The 18,428-nt window shown below is 45.2% G+C and overlaps 1 protein-coding gene across 3 annotated transcripts; it reads right to left on the bottom strand.

Annotated features, from left to right (window-relative positions):
- Nucleotides 1-14,733: 14,733 nt before the first annotated feature.
- On the bottom strand, nucleotides 14,734-18,062 carry LOC127261713 (uncharacterized). Of its 3 annotated transcripts, XM_051290051.1 has the most exons (3): nucleotides 15,668-18,062; nucleotides 15,467-15,592; nucleotides 14,734-15,396 (listed from the first exon to the last, which is right to left on the bottom strand). In XM_051290051.1, the coding sequence occupies exons 1-3, from the start codon at nucleotides 16,016-16,018 to the stop codon at nucleotides 14,770-14,772; spliced, it is 1,104 nt and encodes a 367-aa protein (XP_051146008.1). In that variant the 5' UTR covers nucleotides 16,019-18,062; the 3' UTR covers nucleotides 14,734-14,769. The 3 variants fall into 3 exon arrangements, 1 of the variants encoding a protein (XP_051146008.1); XR_007840956.1 differs by having other exon boundaries at nucleotides 15,271-15,396; nucleotides 15,467-18,062; XR_007840957.1 differs by having other exon boundaries at nucleotides 15,271-15,592.
- Nucleotides 18,063-18,428: the final 366 nt, after the last annotated feature.

The following is an 18,428-nucleotide window of genomic DNA, read 5'->3' as shown; positions in this document are numbered from 1 at the left end:
GAATGGAACCCGGTCCAGGAACGACGGAAGACGCCAGAACGAATGGAACTCGGTCCAGTGGCAATGGAAGCGGCTGGAAGCTGGTGGAAGGAGGTTACCTGGCTATTAGAAGAAGTGGAAGAATAATTGTAACTGCCCCTTTTAGTGGGAGAAGTTGTTATTCTAGCTTAGGATTAAAATTAGAAAAAAACACAACACACAGAGGCACAACCAGATCAAATCATCTATTTTCTACTTTTCTTTCATGTTCTATTTTCATTTTTATGCAATTTAATTCGATTTACTTGCTTTCACGTTCTTACAATTTGTTTTACTCGCTTTTCATAGTTAATCGTAGTTTAGTTCGATCAATCTCGTGAAATCTTCATAACTCGACGAAGGATTGGCTCTCTATAGTACTTTCAGAACCCACACTGACGACGTCGACGAATTATTTTGGAACTTCCGAAATTCAGGTTCCAACAATTGGCACGCCTGGTGGGACCAAGTCGGGTTCGTGTTCGTGTATGCAACTTCTTAGTGGTAAACTGATCACAATGGAAAATCAGAATCAGAGCTCAGGTCTGAATATCAGTGCAGGAATTACTGAAACTGGAACGCCGGTTCATCCCAGTGGAAGCCGCACCCCAGGGCTTAGGAAAGAAGAAGAATCATCATCCACCGAAACGATGGTGACCATGGTACGCAGAGAAGTGAATCAATGTATTCAGGCTGGAATCGGGGATATCGCGTATGAAATCTCTAGGCAATTGGCTGATGTGATCCGACCAACTGTGAGGAATGAAGCATTTCAGATTCGCGAAGAAGAACGTCGAGCAGCGGCTAGTGGAGTCCAGAATTCTGGAATTTCAAGAAATACATATAGAGGTCCGAGGGGAATAACTCCATCTGGTGGAGGGATTCCAACCCTCACAGGGAATGTAGGTTCCATCTTAGGTTGTGGAAATGCTGGATCGCCTAAGGGGCTGACGAGTGCAGCAGGATTGCAGTTCGGCAATGTAACAATTCTCCCACGCCCGCAAAGAGGGCAAACCAGCGGAGGCTTTGGCCCTCAGATGGTAGGAGGACCGGATGTCACGGGAAACGGTGTTTATGAAAACCATCCAAAGACAACATTGCCGGGGCAGTTCTCAGATCAGCCTACATGGAACGCACCTCCACAGCCGTGGGTTCAGTAGGCTCCGTATGCCGCTGTCCCTCAGGGAGGAATGGCTGGCCAAGCTTAAGGATCAGGAGGGCAGCCGCTGATTCCTAATCAGCAGGATGCCCGACCATTGATAGATACAGATATTCTAGTAGAAAGTATCCGAAGGGCTTTCCCACGAATGAAATTTGAAGAGCGACCGGTGTATCAAAAACCCTATCCAACTTGGGTAAGTGAGAGGATGCCGTTGCCTGTTCGAAATAAAGCACCGGATTTTACATTGTTCTCAGGTGAAGATGGGAGATCAACGATAGAGCATATTGGGAAATTTACAGCTCAGTGCAGGGATTTGGGAGGAAATGGTTGGTATCATTTACAACAATTTTCTTTATCTCTAACGGATACTGCATTTTCGTGGTATACGTCGTTGGCTCCAGGTACCCTGCAATCTTGGTCAAATTTAGAGAGGCTTTTTCATGACCGTTTTTATGTGCCACCAGTGGAGACTACAATATCTCACCTGATAGCCATAAAACAGGGGTATGATGAGCCTGTGGCACAATTCTTGGAGAGATTTTGACAAGCTAAGATGCGGTGTACAGTGCAAATTCTTGAATAGCAAGCAACTGCGATGGCAGTAGATAACATGCGATCAGATCTTCGAGATCGGTTAGGAGTTCAGGATTTCCAGGATTTTTCGCATTTAATGCACTAGTAATGAGAGCAGAAAAGCTCATCCGAGAGAGACGGGATGCTGCAGTCGGAAGGTGGAAGAAAGATGGAAAAGCTAGGGTAACTTGCTGTGCAGATGATGAAATTTCAGCCGATGAGGATTGCTGTGAGGAACAAGATGTGTTGGCCGCTGAATTGTTGAAGGGAAAAACTTATTCTTGTTCGGCATTAAGGCCTACAAGGGAGAAGGAGATCGGAGGTGTACAGTATACCTTCGATGTGTCTAAAGTCAAATAGATATTTGATCATCTGCTGAAGGATAAACAAATTAAACTCCAGGATGGACAGCGAATGCCGTCACCAGAAGAGCTGAAAGGGAAAGTGTACTGCAAGTGGCATGGGAGCTGTACACATGCTACTGCAAATTGTACGTACCTACGAAATACAATCCAGAAGGCCCTAGATGAGGGCAGACTGAAGTTAGCAGAAAAGAGTATGCAGGTGGACGCAAATCCATTTCCTGCTCCGTCCATTAACAACATGTCCACAAGAGGTCCTAAGAGACAAAACAAAGGGAAATAACCGGTTTGGCAGCCGGTCCATGAATGACTCGGGCCTAGGATACCACAACGAGGTTCAGTCTTTGATAGGCTATCTATAGGAAAGACACCTAATGGAAATGTTGGAGGTAAGGAACCTAGAGTCGTAGAGCGGAGCCCTAATATGAAAGTGACGATTCCAAATGCCCGGGAAGTTCGGGAGCGCAACAACATGATGACTAAAGCCACAGCTCTAGGCTCAAATATCAAGCTGGATGCCACTGTGGCTGAGGTGAAAGTCGCTAGTGGAAAACGAGTTTGGACTATCACATCCGCTGATCAGATTACCATTACTCCAAAAACGACGATGAAGCCTCCGTCAGTAGTAGATTCAGACAAATGGACAATTAATGTGCTGGAGGCAAATTCCAGGTGGGCAATGGGTGACCTCACGCGCTCCCAGAAGAGAATGGCACAAAGGAAACAATTACAGGCTAAGTTGGAAGCTGAAGGTATTCAGCTAGATCAGAAAAGTGCGGGGGCAAATGGTAAGAAAATTGAATAAGAGGTTCAGCAAGCGACTAATCTGGATAAGAAAGCCTCGAAAGTTTATGAACAGGAGGAAAGACCTCGGAAAAATCAAGAGTTACAACCTCGCCTGATACGCCAAACACCGGATCTGCTCTAAATTGGCAACGCCGATGGGTCCCGAAAACTACACAACCGAAGGAGTGTGATGCTAAAGGTGGCCAATTATCGGTTGTGGAGTTGCTGCCGTCTGAGTTCAAAGCTCCAGAAGGGGAGCAAAATTGTGAGGGAGTGACCGTAGATGAAGAACCAGCTGTAGAATGGAATGATGTAGTGACAACGGTCACATTTGATTGAATTGGGTCCGGGCAGAATAAACATGTGAAGCCCCTGTACATTCGGGCTTTAATGGAAGGACGACCAGTGGGTAGAGTACTAATAGACAGCAGCGCATTTCCTAACATGATGTCATTTCGGACATTCAGAAAGTTAGGAAAGACAAGGGACAACTTAATACCAACCTCAGTGCGAGCTACAGATTTTATGGGAAACTCGTACAAGCCAGCGGGAATCGCTACCGTTGAAGTACAAGTTGGCACAAAGAAGTTGCCCTCAGCGTTTGTGATAATAGACAGCCACCTTTCGTATGCAGCATTGTTAGGGCAAGATTGGATTCACGTTTGCGAGTGTGTCCCGTCAACTTTGCATCAGAAGTTGCTGTTTTGGGATGGCGATGAGGTTCAAGAGGTAGAAGCGGAGAAAGATCCATTCGCAACGGAGGTCACAGCTGCAGATGCGACTTTCTACTATTCGAAGATGATTCCATTGTCGGAAGTGATCACCTCCATTCCTAACGAGGGAAATTATGAATGTGTGTTTAGTGATAACCAATTCAGAATTCAAGCGAGGGCCAATCCACGACCTATGAGTGAAGAAGATTATGATGAATTTTGAATGCGACGAAATTCAATGTGAGCCGCCCGGAGCAGGCTCCATTGCGAGTACAGAGCCATTCAGACCAGGTTCCACAAAAGGTAATGAGCGGCTCGGAACAGGCTCTATTGCGAGTTTGGAGCCATCTAGAGCTGGCTCCTTGGAAAACCTTGGAATACGAGTGATGAAAGGACTGATGAAAGGACGTTGCCCAACAGTCATTGAGGAGAGCGAAATGACCAATTTGGTGGTCAGGAATATGCATACGCGACTGCGAGAGGCTTTGAAAGTCCACGATGTTGGAGATTTGGCCAGTTTAGCATCTAAGGCAGGGAGACTAGAATCCCTCTTTAGAGAGAAGGATCACAACTTCCAGCGGAACAAGGTCCAGCAGATGGCCAGTGTCGATACAGAGATGTATGCACCAGATGAAGAACAAGGGAAAGGTGCTGAAGAAATGGCGGCTGAGATTGTAAATGGCAAGCCTTATGTATGTTCCAAACTGAAACCCCTCCCAGGGCAGAAGAACGGGAGCAACCGACGTTTGATGCATCCAAAGAAGATAAGATCTTCGATATTCTGCTAGCAGATGGGTAAATTCGCATCCCAAAGGGACAACGGTTGGCGAAAAAGGAGGAAATAAAGGGAAGGTCATACTGCAAATGACATAACTCCTTTACGCATTACACTAACCAGTGTACGCACTTCTGGAAGGAAATCCAGAGAGCCATCAAAGCTGGACGGTTTAAATATGTGACGATGGGGGTAGAGCAGCAACCTTTCCCCCAAAGTAACTACTGGGGTAATCTCTGTGCATCCTTCACAAAACACACAAAGAGACGATGAAAGAGACACCAAACGGAAGAAGCGTAGGCCAAAAGAGCGAGAGCTTGATCAGGATGATAGGTTCAAGACCTGCGAAACCAGGGTGGCAAAAAATAGGACAACAAGGATGGCTCTTTCGAAGTGGAGTTGAAAGACAAGGTGGTGGTTCGAGATCGACCGACACGCAAGCCACAACCAGTCCATGACAAATGGAGTCGGAATAGGAAGCCTTTACCCATAGATATAGATCCACGGTTTCCAGGTATGAATTGTACGCAAATCCATAATGCCAAACGCAAGTATGCAGCTCGGTATGGGAGGCGAACAGACAAAGGGAAGAAGAAGATGGAGGCGCCACCTGAAAGAAAAAACCCAAGAGACCAACTACAGGAGCGTTGGGAAATCGAGAGGCCTCTCAAGAAGGCCACGTGTTTCCGTTGTCAATTCTGCAGATGGATCAACATTGATCCCGAGATAGTAGCCACCGAATAGGAGGCCCCTGAGATAATCTTTGGATCGTTTGCCCCAAGGGGGACGAGAACTTTGTGTAGTAAGATAGAAAGGGTAGACAAGACAACGTTTGAAATCAGGATGACTGGTATGCGATGGTTCGAAGAAGAGGATGAACCTATCTGGGCAAGTCTGAAGGATGAGGAACCAGAATGGGCGGCAATGACTGACAGTCCCAGGCATACGCACAGCAGTCCCCCACCTATGGTTTTTCCACCTATACCAGAAGGGGCAATCCCGCATTTAAAACTATTATATGTTAACACTCACATCTATGGTAAGCCGATTAACAAGGTTTTCATTGATAATGGAGCTATCTTCAACGTTATGCCTCTCAAAACCTTGAGGAAATTGGGGAAAGGAGTTGGTGATTTGTCTCCAGTTGATATCGAGATGACAAGCTTCACAGGGCAGCCAACGAAACCAGAGGGGATGATGGTGGCCCCTATTGAGGTTGGACCGAAGGTGATCTCAACTGTGTTCTTTGTGGTGGATGCTAACACCACTTACTCGGTCTTATTAGGGCGAGATTGGATTCACGTTTCCAAGTGCGTGCCCTCTTCTCTCCATTAGCAGATCATGTTCTGGGAAGGAGATCAAGTTTTCAGAATGGATGCCAGCACTAATCCGTTCGGCTCCACAGAGATTGTGGAAGAATCCGTACTTTACTCTGAATATGTACCTCCGATCTCACAGACAGCTGTGATAGATGAGTATCCCTGGAAGAGCTGTAAGCTCACTGCGCAGGGATATGTGTTTCATTAGAAACATTTTTTGTTTTCTATTGTGGCTCTGTTGTTAGCCAAAAAATACTAAAATTATTAAAGTTTAATTATGGAAGAGATAGGTGAATGCGACTTGTTGATTAGGCAGTTTTATTTTAACCAATTAATTGTTAGATTACATAGCTGTTACGTATGAAAATTAGAATTAGGTTAAAAAGCCCAAGGTAAAAAGAAGAATGGGCCTGGCAATAGAGTTGATTGCACTGGCTGAAGGACACCGTAAGGAAATCAAGGAAAATAGATTTATTTCTAAGGAAAATTCAGGACGGAAGGACCTCAGGTCGGAAGGTCTTCAGGTCGGAAGGTCTTCAGGTCGGGGGGAAGTCCTCAAGACGGAAAGTCCTCAAGACGGAAAGACCTCAGGTCGGAGGGTCTTCAGGTCGGGGGGAAATCCTCAAGACGGAAAGTCATCAGGACGGGAAGTCCGCAGGTCGGGAGGCCCTCAGGACGGGAAGTCCGCAGGTCGGGAGGCCTTCAGGTCGGGAGGTCCTCAAGACGGAAAGTCATCAGGACGGGAAGTCCGCAGGTCGGGAGGTCCTCAGGACGGGAAGTCCGCAGGTCGGGAGGCCCTCAGGTCGGAAAGTCCACAGGTCGAAAAGTCTTCAGGGCGGAAAGTCCTCAGGTTGGATAGGTCGGGAAGTTCTCAGGTCGGAACTCTGCGGCGGGACCAACAAGTCGGATGGTTTGTTAGTCGGGATGTCTGTAGCTAATCCAAACAAGTCAGATGGTTTGCAAGTCGGGAGGATTGGCAGTCGGACCAATACGGTTGTAGATTGGCAGTCGGGCCAAAAGGGCGGAAGGTCTGTGGTCGGCTCAAAGAGTGAAATATAGGGATAATTTTGGTCTGCTGAGGACACGTGTCAGCAGGAGAAGGGTTGGAAGACGGTTGGGAAGGAGACGTTGTAACTGTTCGGGCGACAGTTTTCAGTACAGTTTCCCAGAAAATATTTAAGGGTTTGGATCATCATTTGGCAGGGAATCTTCAATCAACTTCAACAAAGCAAAGTCAGATTTGGGGATCACCACTTTAAATTTCAGTCTTTTATTTTCCAGTTTATTTTCTGTACCATACAGTGTTTAGAGATTCCTAATCTCAGGCACTAATTAATCAAGTTTAAGGATATTTTCTATATCTTTGAATTTTACTTTATTTTTGTTGAAAAATTACATCAACAAATTGGCGACCACAGTGGGAGCAAGACACAATTGCTCATTCCAATTCCGGCGATAATTTCATACGACTTAGATCCGGCCGAATCATCGGAAGGGTCCATCTGGCAGGTTCACAACCTCAAGCATCTTCGGCACCGGCGGGAGAATCCGTTCCACCACCTATTGTGCCAAATGCCGGGGAAAACCCACAACCACCAACTGATTGGAGGTCTTATGTTCAACAAATGAACAACCAGCAAACTTTGGTTATGCAGAATATGTTGCGTGAGCAACAAACGAACATGTTGCGTGAACAACAAAATCTAATACAGAATATGTTGGATCAAGCACTGTCAAGGGTTAGTCTTCAACCCACTCAAACTCCACCAGGAGTATCACCATCCAGACTACAGGCAAATTTCGCAGGGCCATCATTCGTGGATAGTGCCTTTCCAAGTGCCACAAATCCCAACCGAACGGATAGGGGAAAATCTCATCTGACTTTTCCCAACACTGTTCCGCTGGGACCAAGGGTTTCCAGTCCGCAGCCGAACAATACAAGGGAGGACAGGCCTGGAGGATATATACATGATCCTATTCATATTCCTGTGCAGGATCCTTTCCATGTTCCTGATCATCAACGCGTTCATGTAGATCCTGATGAGATCGCACATATATTAAGGGATCAGTTTGGGCTAACTCCTCAGATGGCTAACCGCCCTGCATATCAGAGACCTTTCCCAGAAAGGATCATTAATGAACACCCCCTCCCAAGGAATTATCGACCGCCCGATTTTCATGCATTCTCAGGGGAGGATGGATCTTCCACCATAGAACATGTTGGTCGGTTCACAGCACAATTAGGAGAAGTTGGCAATAACCCTTTTTATAAGTTGCAGCTGTTTGGTTTATCTCTTACTAGAACAGCGTTTTCGTGGTTCGCAAGTCTGCCTCCTGGACAAATTCAGACGTGGGAAGGACTGGAGATGGCATTTCATGCCAGATTCTTCAATCCTTTACCAATTGTTTCTTTAACTGATTTACTAGAATTGAGACAGTATCCAGAAGAATCTGCTTCACAGTTTATAGAAAGGGTGCGACTGATAAAAGGGCGATGTCCTACGGTAATCAGTGAGAAAGAGATGACCAATTTAGTGGTCCGGAATATGCATACTCGCTTAAGAAAGGCACTCACTGCACTGGATGTTGAGGATTTGGCAAGTCTTGCATCTAAGGCTGGGCGTTTAGAGTCTTTGTTCAGAGAGGAAGATCAGAATAACAGGCGTAATAGAGGCCAACATATGGCGAGTATGGGAACAGAAACATGTGACTTTGATTTTAATCAGTCAGAAGAGATGGCAGCTGAAATCCTCTCTGGAAAACCTTATGTATGCCCCAAATTGAAGCCAGTACCAGGGTCTGAAGGAAAGGATCAACCGATGTTTGATAGTTCGAAAGCTGACGAAATCTTTGATATCCTGTTGACTGATGGCCAGATCCGTATTCCAAAGGGGCAAAGATTGGCCACTAAAGAAGAAATCAAAGGGAGACCATATTGTAAGTGGCATAATTCTTTCACACACAATACAAGTCAGTGTACTCATTTCAGGAAGGAAATTCAAAAGGCCATCAAGACAGGTCGGCTCAAATACATCACTCTAGGTGTAGACCAGAAACCGTTTCCGAAAGTAACAACGGCAATGGTTGACATCCAACCAAGTTCGGGAACAGGGAAAAGTTCGGCCAATAGTGGACAAACAGGGGAACGAACTCAGGCAAGCCCCGGAACAAAGAAAGGAAATCAACCAAACAGTAGCCGACCGGAAGAACGACTCAAAGTTTGTGAAAAGCCAGTCGCTGAAAAATGGGACCATCCGGACGGTTCTTTTAATGTGGAGGTGAAAGAAAAGGTTTTGGTGCGTGACCACCCGACCAGAAAAACAGGGTCAGTCGGGAACAATTGGGCTCGAAATAAAAAGCCTTTACCAGTTGATATAGACCCTCGTTTCCCAGGTATGAATCGTACACAGATTCGCAATGCCAAACGCAGGTATGCTGCGAAGTATGGGAAACGAGTTCCTTCAGCAAAACAACTAACCGACGAGCAAAAAGCAGCCGACCACTTGGCAGGAGATCAGTCCATTAGAGTCTTTACAGAACAAACAACCAACGAGCAGGGAGCAGCCATGCAATCTCCAAAAAGTCGGTCCAGTCGGGTCTGTTCAAGAAAGCAACCGAACGACGGATTAGACGCTTCAGATTATACCAAAGGAAGTTCGTCGGGACAGGGGAAAGGCAGAGGAATATCAGATGAAATAATTAGAGGTTTTAGATGCCAACATTGTGAACGGATCAACATCAATCCATCTCCTGAAGAATTCCGTATAGAATCTTTGACGGTTCAATCTCGGAATAAGACAAAGGAAGAAGTTGTAACTACAGAGGAAAATTCGAGATCTGTTAAATCTCGTCTGGGGCCACGAATCCCTTGTCGAATGACAGGGATTAATCAGATGAGAGATGAACCGATGTGGGCGAGTCTGGTAGATGATCCTACGGACGAACCTTTATGGGCATTCTTGGCAGATGATGAATTAGAGGAAACAGAGTGGGCAAAGACTTCAGATTCTGAGTCTCAGTTGGAGACACCTTCGATAGTGTTTCCTCCTATTCCAGAGGGTGCGATCTCCCATTTGAAACCTTTGTATGTTAATGCTCACATTTGCGGGAAACCAATCACAAAGGTTTTTGTGGATAATGGAGCAGTCTTTAATGTTATGCCATTGAAGACTCTCAAGAAGCTAGGGAAAGGAATTCATGATCTGTCTCCTGTGGAATTCGAAATGACAAGTTTTACAGGGCAGCCGACCAAGCCTGAAGGCATGATGGTTGCCACAATTGAAGTCGGACCAAAAAAGATTTCCACTGTTTTCTTTATTGTGGACGCAGATACTACATACTCTCTCTTGCTGGGAAGAGACTGGATTCATGCTTCTCAATGTGTGCCATCAACACTGCACCAACAGTTAATGTTCTGGGAAGGAAATCAGGTTTTTAAAATGGAAGCAAATGACAACCCATTCGATGTATCAGAACAAGTTGAAGAGTCAGTGTTTTATTCCAGTCATTTGGCTCCGATGTCTCAGTTGTATATGGCCAGGGAATACCCAAACAAGGGTTATAAAGTCACTGGCCAGAACTCGATGTTCTATTAAAAGAACAACTTTATTGTATGGCTCATGATAAAGCCACACCTATTCTCGTATAATTTGTTTGTTATGGGTGATACAAGTTTAGAAGTATGTAGTTCTCTTATTAATAAGTTCTATTTAAAGCAGCTATTACATAAAGCAGAAAATAGTAAAGAGATTCTTGATGTTCACCTCCAAGAAGATGAACAATTTCGTTGGCCTGATTTATTAGAAAAAACAGAACCAACAGCTTCATCACAAGACCCATTATTGGAGTTTAATTTAGGAACCGAATTGGTTCCAAAAGTGATCAGGCTAAGTGGTTATTTGTCTAAAGAGCAACAGACAATGATGCTCGAAGTTATTAGAAACAACATTGATTGTTTAGCATGGGATTATTCAGAAATGCCTGGTTTGACAAGAAGTCTAATAGAGCATCGATTGCCTATCAAGGAAGGTTGCAAACCTTACAAACAACCTCCAAGGCGAATGAGCCCGGATCTGATGCCTCAAATCAAGGAAGAAATCCAAAAACTTCTTAAAGTGGGTTTCATTCAGCCTTGCCGTTATGCGGAGTGGCTGGCTAACATTGTGCCAGTGGTCAAGAAAAATGGTAAGATAAGGATATGCATCGATTTCAGGGATTTGAATCTAGCTACCCCTAAGGATGAATATGTGATGCCTATGGCCGACATGTTGATAGATGCAGCAGCAGGGCATAAAGTCCTTAGTCTGATGGATGGTTATGCAGGTTATAACCAAATATTTCTGGCAGAAGAAGACATTCCTAAGACAGCATTCAGGTGCCCAGGGGCTTTAGGTATTTATGAATGGACAGTCATGCCATTCGGGTTAAAGAATGCAGGGGCAACTTACCAAAGAGCCATGAATTCAATCTTTCATGATTTAATTGGCAAATCTATGGAAGTTTATATTGATGATGTTATTGTTAAATCTTCCAGTTTTGACGAACATTTGAGAAATCTTGAAGAGGCATTCGAAAGAATGAAGAAGTACAAGTTGAAGATGAATCCAACCAAATGTGCTTTTGGAATATCAGCCGGGAGCTTTTTAGGATTTTTAGTTCATGAGAGAGGAATTGAAATCGATGCCAATAAGGCTAAAGCCATTCTTGACAGTCGGCCACCCAAGACGGTTAAAGAAATCCAAAGTCTTTTGGGTAAGGTGAATTATTTGAGGCGTTTCATTTCTAATGCTGCTGGCAAGGTCAAACCCATTACTAAATTGTTGAAAGCTGGAAAAAATGCTTTTGAATGGGGTCCCGATCAACAGACGGCTTTAGATGCTATCAAGCAGGCATTGGTTCACCCTCCAGTCTTGATGCCTCCTAAACAAGGTCGGCCGCTCAAACTTTATTTGGCAAATACATATGAAGTGGTTAGCTGTTTATTGGCACAGGATGGTGATGACGGGAAGGAAAGGGCAATCTACTATCTCAGTAAAACCCTTACAGGACCAGAATTGAATTACACTATGCCAGAAAAAATGTGTTATTCATTGGTCTTCGCTTGCACTAAACTCGAGCATTATTTGCTGCCCAGAAGAATTGAGGTCATATCAAAGGTGGATCTCATCAAATTGATTTTGCAGAGACCTACTATGAAGGGCAGACTCATGAAGTGGGCCATCAAATTGGCTCCTTTTGATCTTCAACATTCCCCTTTGAGGGCAATCAAGGGACAAGCAGTAGCCGACTTCTTAGCAGAATTTTCACAAGTCGGATATTCTCTTTGTGATAGTGTCCGACCACTTAGTTGTTCATCATATTTGAATAATCTACAGGTCGGATGTGTACCTTATATAAGTACCAGAACATGGTTGATGTTCTTTGATGGTTCTACCTCTGGAAACAAATCAGGGGCAGGGGTCTTTTTGCAAGGACCTGACGGTCAAAAGATCAACTTACAACTACGATTGGAAGCCATGACCCATAATTCGGCAGAATATGAAGCTTTAATTTTGGGTTTGGAGGCTTTAATAGCCAGGAAGGTCCAGTCTGTAATCATAAGAGGGGATTCTCAACTAGTAATCAACCAGGTAAACAATCAATATGTTTGCAATTACCCTCATCTTCGCAGATACAGGGACATTGTGGGTCGGTTACTGACAAAAATCTCAGAAGTAATAATTGAGTTCATTCCGAGGAAAGAAAACCAACGTGCTGATGAGTTGGCTCAAAGGGCCTGTAAAGGAATTCTGGAGGATATGTGGTCGAAGGTCAAGTCGGGCATAGAAGGAAAGACAGACCCAATATGTGATCGAATGGTCGGGCAGGAGACTGTCGGACAGGAGCCCGACTGCGTAGTTACTGTCGGACAGGAGCCCGACTGCGTAGTTACTGTCGGACAGGAGCCCGACGGCGTAGTTACAGTCGGACACAAAGATACCAGTGAAACAGTGACCGATTGGAGAACAGAGCTTATCATGTATTTACAAAATCCAGGTGCGAGTGTTTCAATTGCGACACGATTGAAGGCTTTACGTTTTCAATTGATAAATGGACTTTTGTATAAGAGATCATTTGAAGGTTTACTTTTGAAATGTTTGGGGTCTAAAGAAGCTCTAGAGGTAATGACAGAAGTACATGGTGGGATATGTGGAGCTCATCGGGCAGGTCTGAATATGCGATGGGCCATTCATCGTTCGGGTTTTTTCTGGCCAAAGATTTTTGAAGATTGCATACAATTTGCCAAAGGCTGCCAGGAATGTCAGAGACATGGAAATTTAAACCATTTGCCAGTAACCGAATTGCAATTTTTGGCAAAACCATGGCCTTTTAAATCATGGGCTATGGATATTATTGGTAAGATACATCCTGCTTCATCGAAACACCATTGTTTCATATTGGTCGCGACTGATTACTTTACCAAATGGGTAGAAGCAGTTGCTTTGAAAAACGTGGATCAGAAAGAAGTGATAGACTTCGTTTTGAACCAAATTATTTACAGATATGGTATTCCTCAGTCTATAACAACCGACCAGGGCCTGGTTTTCACAGGGGAAAAGTTTTCTAGTTTCTTGGCAGAATTTGGTGTCCGATTACACCATTCGTCACCTTATTATCCCCAGGCCAATGGACAAGCGGAAGCAGCAAATAAGATCATTATTGGGATTATAAAGAAGATGGTTGAAGGGAACCCAAGAAAGTGGCATTTGTTATTGTCTCGGGCTTTATGGGCACATAGGAATACCAGAAATACGGCCACAGGGTTCTCACCGTACCAACTCACTTTTGGCCAAGATGCTGTTTTACCAGCCGAGATCCGAGTATCGTCTGGCCGAACAGAATTTACTGATGGTGATCTTACAAAAGAATACCAACAACTTATGTTGCAACAGTTGGAGGATTTGGATGTTAACCGACTCCATGCAATAGGTCGAAGTGTGAAACAGAGTGAAATCAGAGCAAGGAATTACGGAAAGAAAGTTCTTCACAGGACATTCCAAAAAGGAGACCTAGTCTGGAAGACCATTCTTCCTACATATAAGAAAACTGACCAATTGGGAAAGTGGTCACCGAATTGGGAAGGACCATACATTATTCAAAAAGATATTGGGAATGGCGCTTTCATTATTGTAAACCATGAAGGTAAGAGAGTACATGATTGTATTAATGCTAAATATCTGAAGAGGTATTATCCTGCCTTTTCAGATAACAAAACTGCCTGAAGCAAACTATTATTCAGAACCCATTTGTGGGGTTCGAACCTATTTAAAGGTTCATTTCTGTTAGTCATCATTTATTTGTGAGAAATTTTCTGCTTCTGAATCAGAATTTTCATCCCAGTGAGTGGATATTAGTTCTGGTTCTTCTTCAATAAGATCTTCCAAATCTGGTCGGTACCTCTCCCATTGGCTTTGCATTTCGTCTAAATCTTGATTGGTACGTGCTTGCATGTCTGTTATGGCTTGATATTCACGGTCAACAATGGTACGCAATCTTGAAAAGACTTTTCGTTGATTGGAAAAAATATTATCCCAACCAAGGTCTGGAAGTATGGTTGCTGCGTGATTTTCAATCAATTCCATGTGATGATGGAGGTCAGGAATGCGGCTAAGGATGTCATGAAGAGGTTCATATCCCTCAATGATTTTTTCCATTAGACGGATGACGCGATGAATGGTTCTTCTACCTCGTTGGGAGAATCGGAATTTGAAGTCTAGTTGCTTGAGTATATGTAACAAGTCTTCTGCATGGCCTCCAATAGGGTGATTACCTACAAAGAAGGGTTGAAGAACACCTTCCCAGTTGCTTGATGGGACATGAGGTCGGTCATTCGCCATGTTTGTTAACACTTCAAGTGTTTTGGTTTCAACATATGCCTTGGAATTTGGTGTTAACATTGTTCTTTTAAGGGAGGAGTTTGTTTCGGTTCCTCAAAAGTTGGAAATTGGACGGTGATCCTTGTTTTGAGAGAAGAAGGAAAAAATATATTACTAAGTCAAATGTTGTTACAGAGGGGGAAGTATTACAAAAGTGCCCCTAGGGCAGTTTTTATATTTGTCCATTTGACTTCATCCCTGGATAGCCTTCTGGTATTAGCAGCCATCTGATATCTTCTGATGAATTGGGATCGAGCTTGGGTTTTTAGCTCTTGATCCAATTCGGCCTCGTTCTTTGTATACTTCTCAAGCAGACGCTGTTCATTGGTAATTTGATTATCCAGGATAGACTGTTCCTTCCTTAGCTCCCGCAATTCTGCCTCCTTTTTCTGAATGGATTCATCAACTTGAGCCTTCGTGCTAAGGAGACCGCCCAACCTTCCAGTAGTTTGCTGAAGGGATTCTCGGGTCTTAGCCAAAGAATTCTCCAGTGTTGTTTGATCGACGACAGGCTGGGGGGTTTCGGCTGACAGGAGTCCAATAACTAACACTTCAGTCTTGAGCTCCGTAAGTCTCTCCATCAGCCGATGCAGAATGGGGACGGTTGGCGATTCCGTTGGAGTGTAAAAAAGAAGGCCACCAACCGTCTGAATGAGATTGTCCAATAAGTCGGATCTTAATTCTGAAAGGGGATGGTTAATGGCCTCGGTGAATATAGTTTGGGCCTCCGCTGGAACCGGAACAGTCGATAGGATAGCTAAGTCCGAAGGCCCCTGCAGGTCTTACAGTTTCAATAAGTATTCCAAGGGAGGTGCAAAATTATTCAGATAAGATATGTGTCACCTCTGGGCGAACTGCTGTCAGTGAAGGGGGCAACAAAGAGGTCGGTCGAGTAGGGCGGACAGCTGGTATAATAGCAGCCGACTCGTCGGCTGCTGCGAATGGTCGCTGAGGTGCCGACCTGGGTCCCTATGGAAAGTAGTATATAAAACAGTTAGTGTTTTTTAGAAAGAAACATTGTGGCATGAATTGGTTTAATCTTACCAAATTCACAGAAGTCTCCGAATCGGACGAAGAAAGTTCTTCTAATTCTGGAGGTTGGGCTGCCACAGGTGGTTCTTCTGCCTGCCACTCGATTGCTGGAGGTAGCGCCGCTGCTGGCTGGGCGGCTGCAGGTTGGGCAGCTGCATCTAGAGCCACTGCAGCCGGTATCTCATGAGCAACTGGGATAGCCGCGGCCGAGGCACTTTCGGTTTCCAGTGCAACTGCATCCGATTGGACTATTTCGGGATCAGCAGCAGCAGGGATGTCGTCTTGAGGGTCAGCTTCGGCAAGGGCAGCTGGTTCTTCCTTCGAAATAGATGAGTCTGATGCCATGTATGGCGGTTGACCCATCTGGGAAGTAGTCCCCTCGCTGTCTGGAGAGACCCCTGCTGCTGATGCGATTAGTGAAGGTGTCTGTGAAAAATTAGGGAAATGTTGTTGTTAACTATACCAGGGTTGATCATCAGAATCTTGAGTATTGCTGACGAGAGGACTTACTGGTTCTATAGGCAGTGCTGGTAAAGATTGCCTCCTGGTCGGGCGCCTGGCCCGACCGCTCCTCGGTGCAGGAGGAAAAGTTTGCCTCCTTGTCGGGTCCTCCGCCCGGCTGCTCATTGGCAAAGTGAGAAGTGGAGTAGGGGTTTGGCGAGGAAGTGCCTGAGTCTAGACCAAAGGTATGATTGATTGGTCGGCTGGGGTTGGCGTCGTTTGTGTGGTCGGTGTTACCAAGGTCGGTTCTGGTGAATGAAATAAGTGAAATCAAAGTTAAGATATAGTGAGTTGGTTCACGGTTTTCAGAAAAATTACCTATTCGGGGTCGGGTCCTTGCTGACGTCCTAGTAGTTCCAAGGTCCGCCGGAGCTTGCTGGTCGGCCCCAGAGGTCGGGGGTGTTTGCAGCTGGGAAGCTTTCCTTTTCCGCATTGGAACGCTAGATCCGATTCCCGGGGCGGCTGTTTGTTGCTGAGTGCTAGTATGTCTAGCCGCCCCTAGAACCAATCCTTGGGTGGGAAGGAGTACGTTCAGCAACCGATCCTCATCAGGAGAAATCAGGGGCCATACTACCGACCACCATTCATTGAATGTATCTACAGTCTCAGGGTTGGAGCGGAAAGGAATATAAGAATTGGAAACTATATACGTGGTGAGCTGGGAGATATAAGAAGGGATTGAATTAGGTAGGACTCGTCGGTCAGGACTTTGAAAAATTATATGAGGACAAGCGACGGGTCCAGGGATACCTTGGCAACAGCCGAACTGGCGCGCCATGAATTGAGGTTCATAATTAAAGGTGCAAAAAGTTTTTTGCCCTTTTTTATCAAGTTTTTTGCTGCTAAAAAGAGACCTGGGTTTGAGGGCAACGTCCCAGGCAAAAGGATAGGTGGGATGAGGACAAGGCTCAGGAGTTGGAAGAGGATTTGGTACCGGAAAGGGCCAAAAGTGGTCGGGAGCATAACCCGCATATTTTTTATACATAGAAAATCGCGAGTTACTGCGGGTATCTGTCAAAATTGTGGTTATTATTGGATCGGAGGATTGGAGTTTACTGCGTCCTGAGCAGAGTCGGTTGAGGGCTAATCCCAAATGTTTTTCGGATATTGGCATAGTGGGCGGAGATCCTAAGTTGAACGCGTTGGGGAAGTAAAGACGGGACCAAAGTTCTAAAAACCAAAAAGGACCCGATGCGGCAGTGTCTAATTTTCTATTATCATTATCTGTTAAACGAAGGCTAACCCTGGTGAGTCCTTCAAACAGATTGGCTAAAAACAGGGTGCCAAGGGAAAAGAACCTACCTGACGCGATATGAATGGCCAGGTCGAGATGAGAAGAAAGAACGCATTTAGAAGGGGAAACAATGACGTACCTACAAAGCCAAAAAAGAATAAAGGCAGTATGCTCCTGGTCGGTCACGGGGGTCCCTGGAGCCCCTTGCTGGTCGGTCGCGAACTTTGTCCAGCCCCATTCCTTCACGCCTTGTAAAGACCATCCTGGATGGTCTTCTGGTGGCTCCTGCCCATCTAGGGCTCCCATCACAGGGTCTTCACCTACGACTGGGAGATGCGCGATCATTGCCACATCCATGAGGGTCGGACCAAAGGGGCCCGACGGTAAGAGAAAAGTCCCATTTTCCGCATTCCAGAAGGCAGACATGGCTAGGAGCACCTTCTCGTGCAGATTGATCGGCATGGTGGACAATAGTATTGCTTGGTCGATTTTTTGAGATCGCCATTGGGTCTGGAAGTGTTCTGCTACCCGTCGATACCAAGAGCGGTAAGGATCTTATGGGTCTGTGAGATGGGTTTTGATGCTGTCTCGGATGCGAACTGCTTGGTAGTTAGGATTGTTGATAGCCAAGGAATTTCGGGATTCCAAAACTTCCCTCATCCGATTTGAGTCTTCAGGAGTAGTGCAGTATGGGCGATTCGTCGGAGTTAGTACTTTCGAGGCTGAAAACGGGCCCTCTGGGAGGGTTCCGTCGAAGGGAAGGGAAGGAATGTATCGATTCGCCATGGTTGGAGTGGTTGAGATTGTGATTCACAAAGGCTCGTATTGCGGACAAGGAAGTTACTCAGGAGTGTTGCAGTAACTGGCGCAGTTGCTAAGGGAATTTTTCAAGAGGGTGGTGATTTATGAACTTCCAAACATCGATTGATAAATGGCGTTTGAAAGTCCCTTGGCGGCGGGCAAGTTGTTACGTATGAAAATTAGAATTCGGTGAAAAAGCCCAAGGTAAAAAGAAGAATGGGCCTGGCAATAGAGTTG

The sequence above is a fragment of the Andrographis paniculata genome, unplaced genomic scaffold (assembly GCF_009805555.1).
Source record: "Andrographis paniculata isolate CXL003 unplaced genomic scaffold, ASM980555v1 Contig64END, whole genome shotgun sequence".
Classification (NCBI taxonomy): domain Eukaryota; kingdom Viridiplantae; phylum Streptophyta; class Magnoliopsida; order Lamiales; family Acanthaceae; genus Andrographis; species Andrographis paniculata.
Note: the sequence above shows the minus strand (reverse complement) of the source record. Positions and strands in the feature narration are given on the sequence as shown.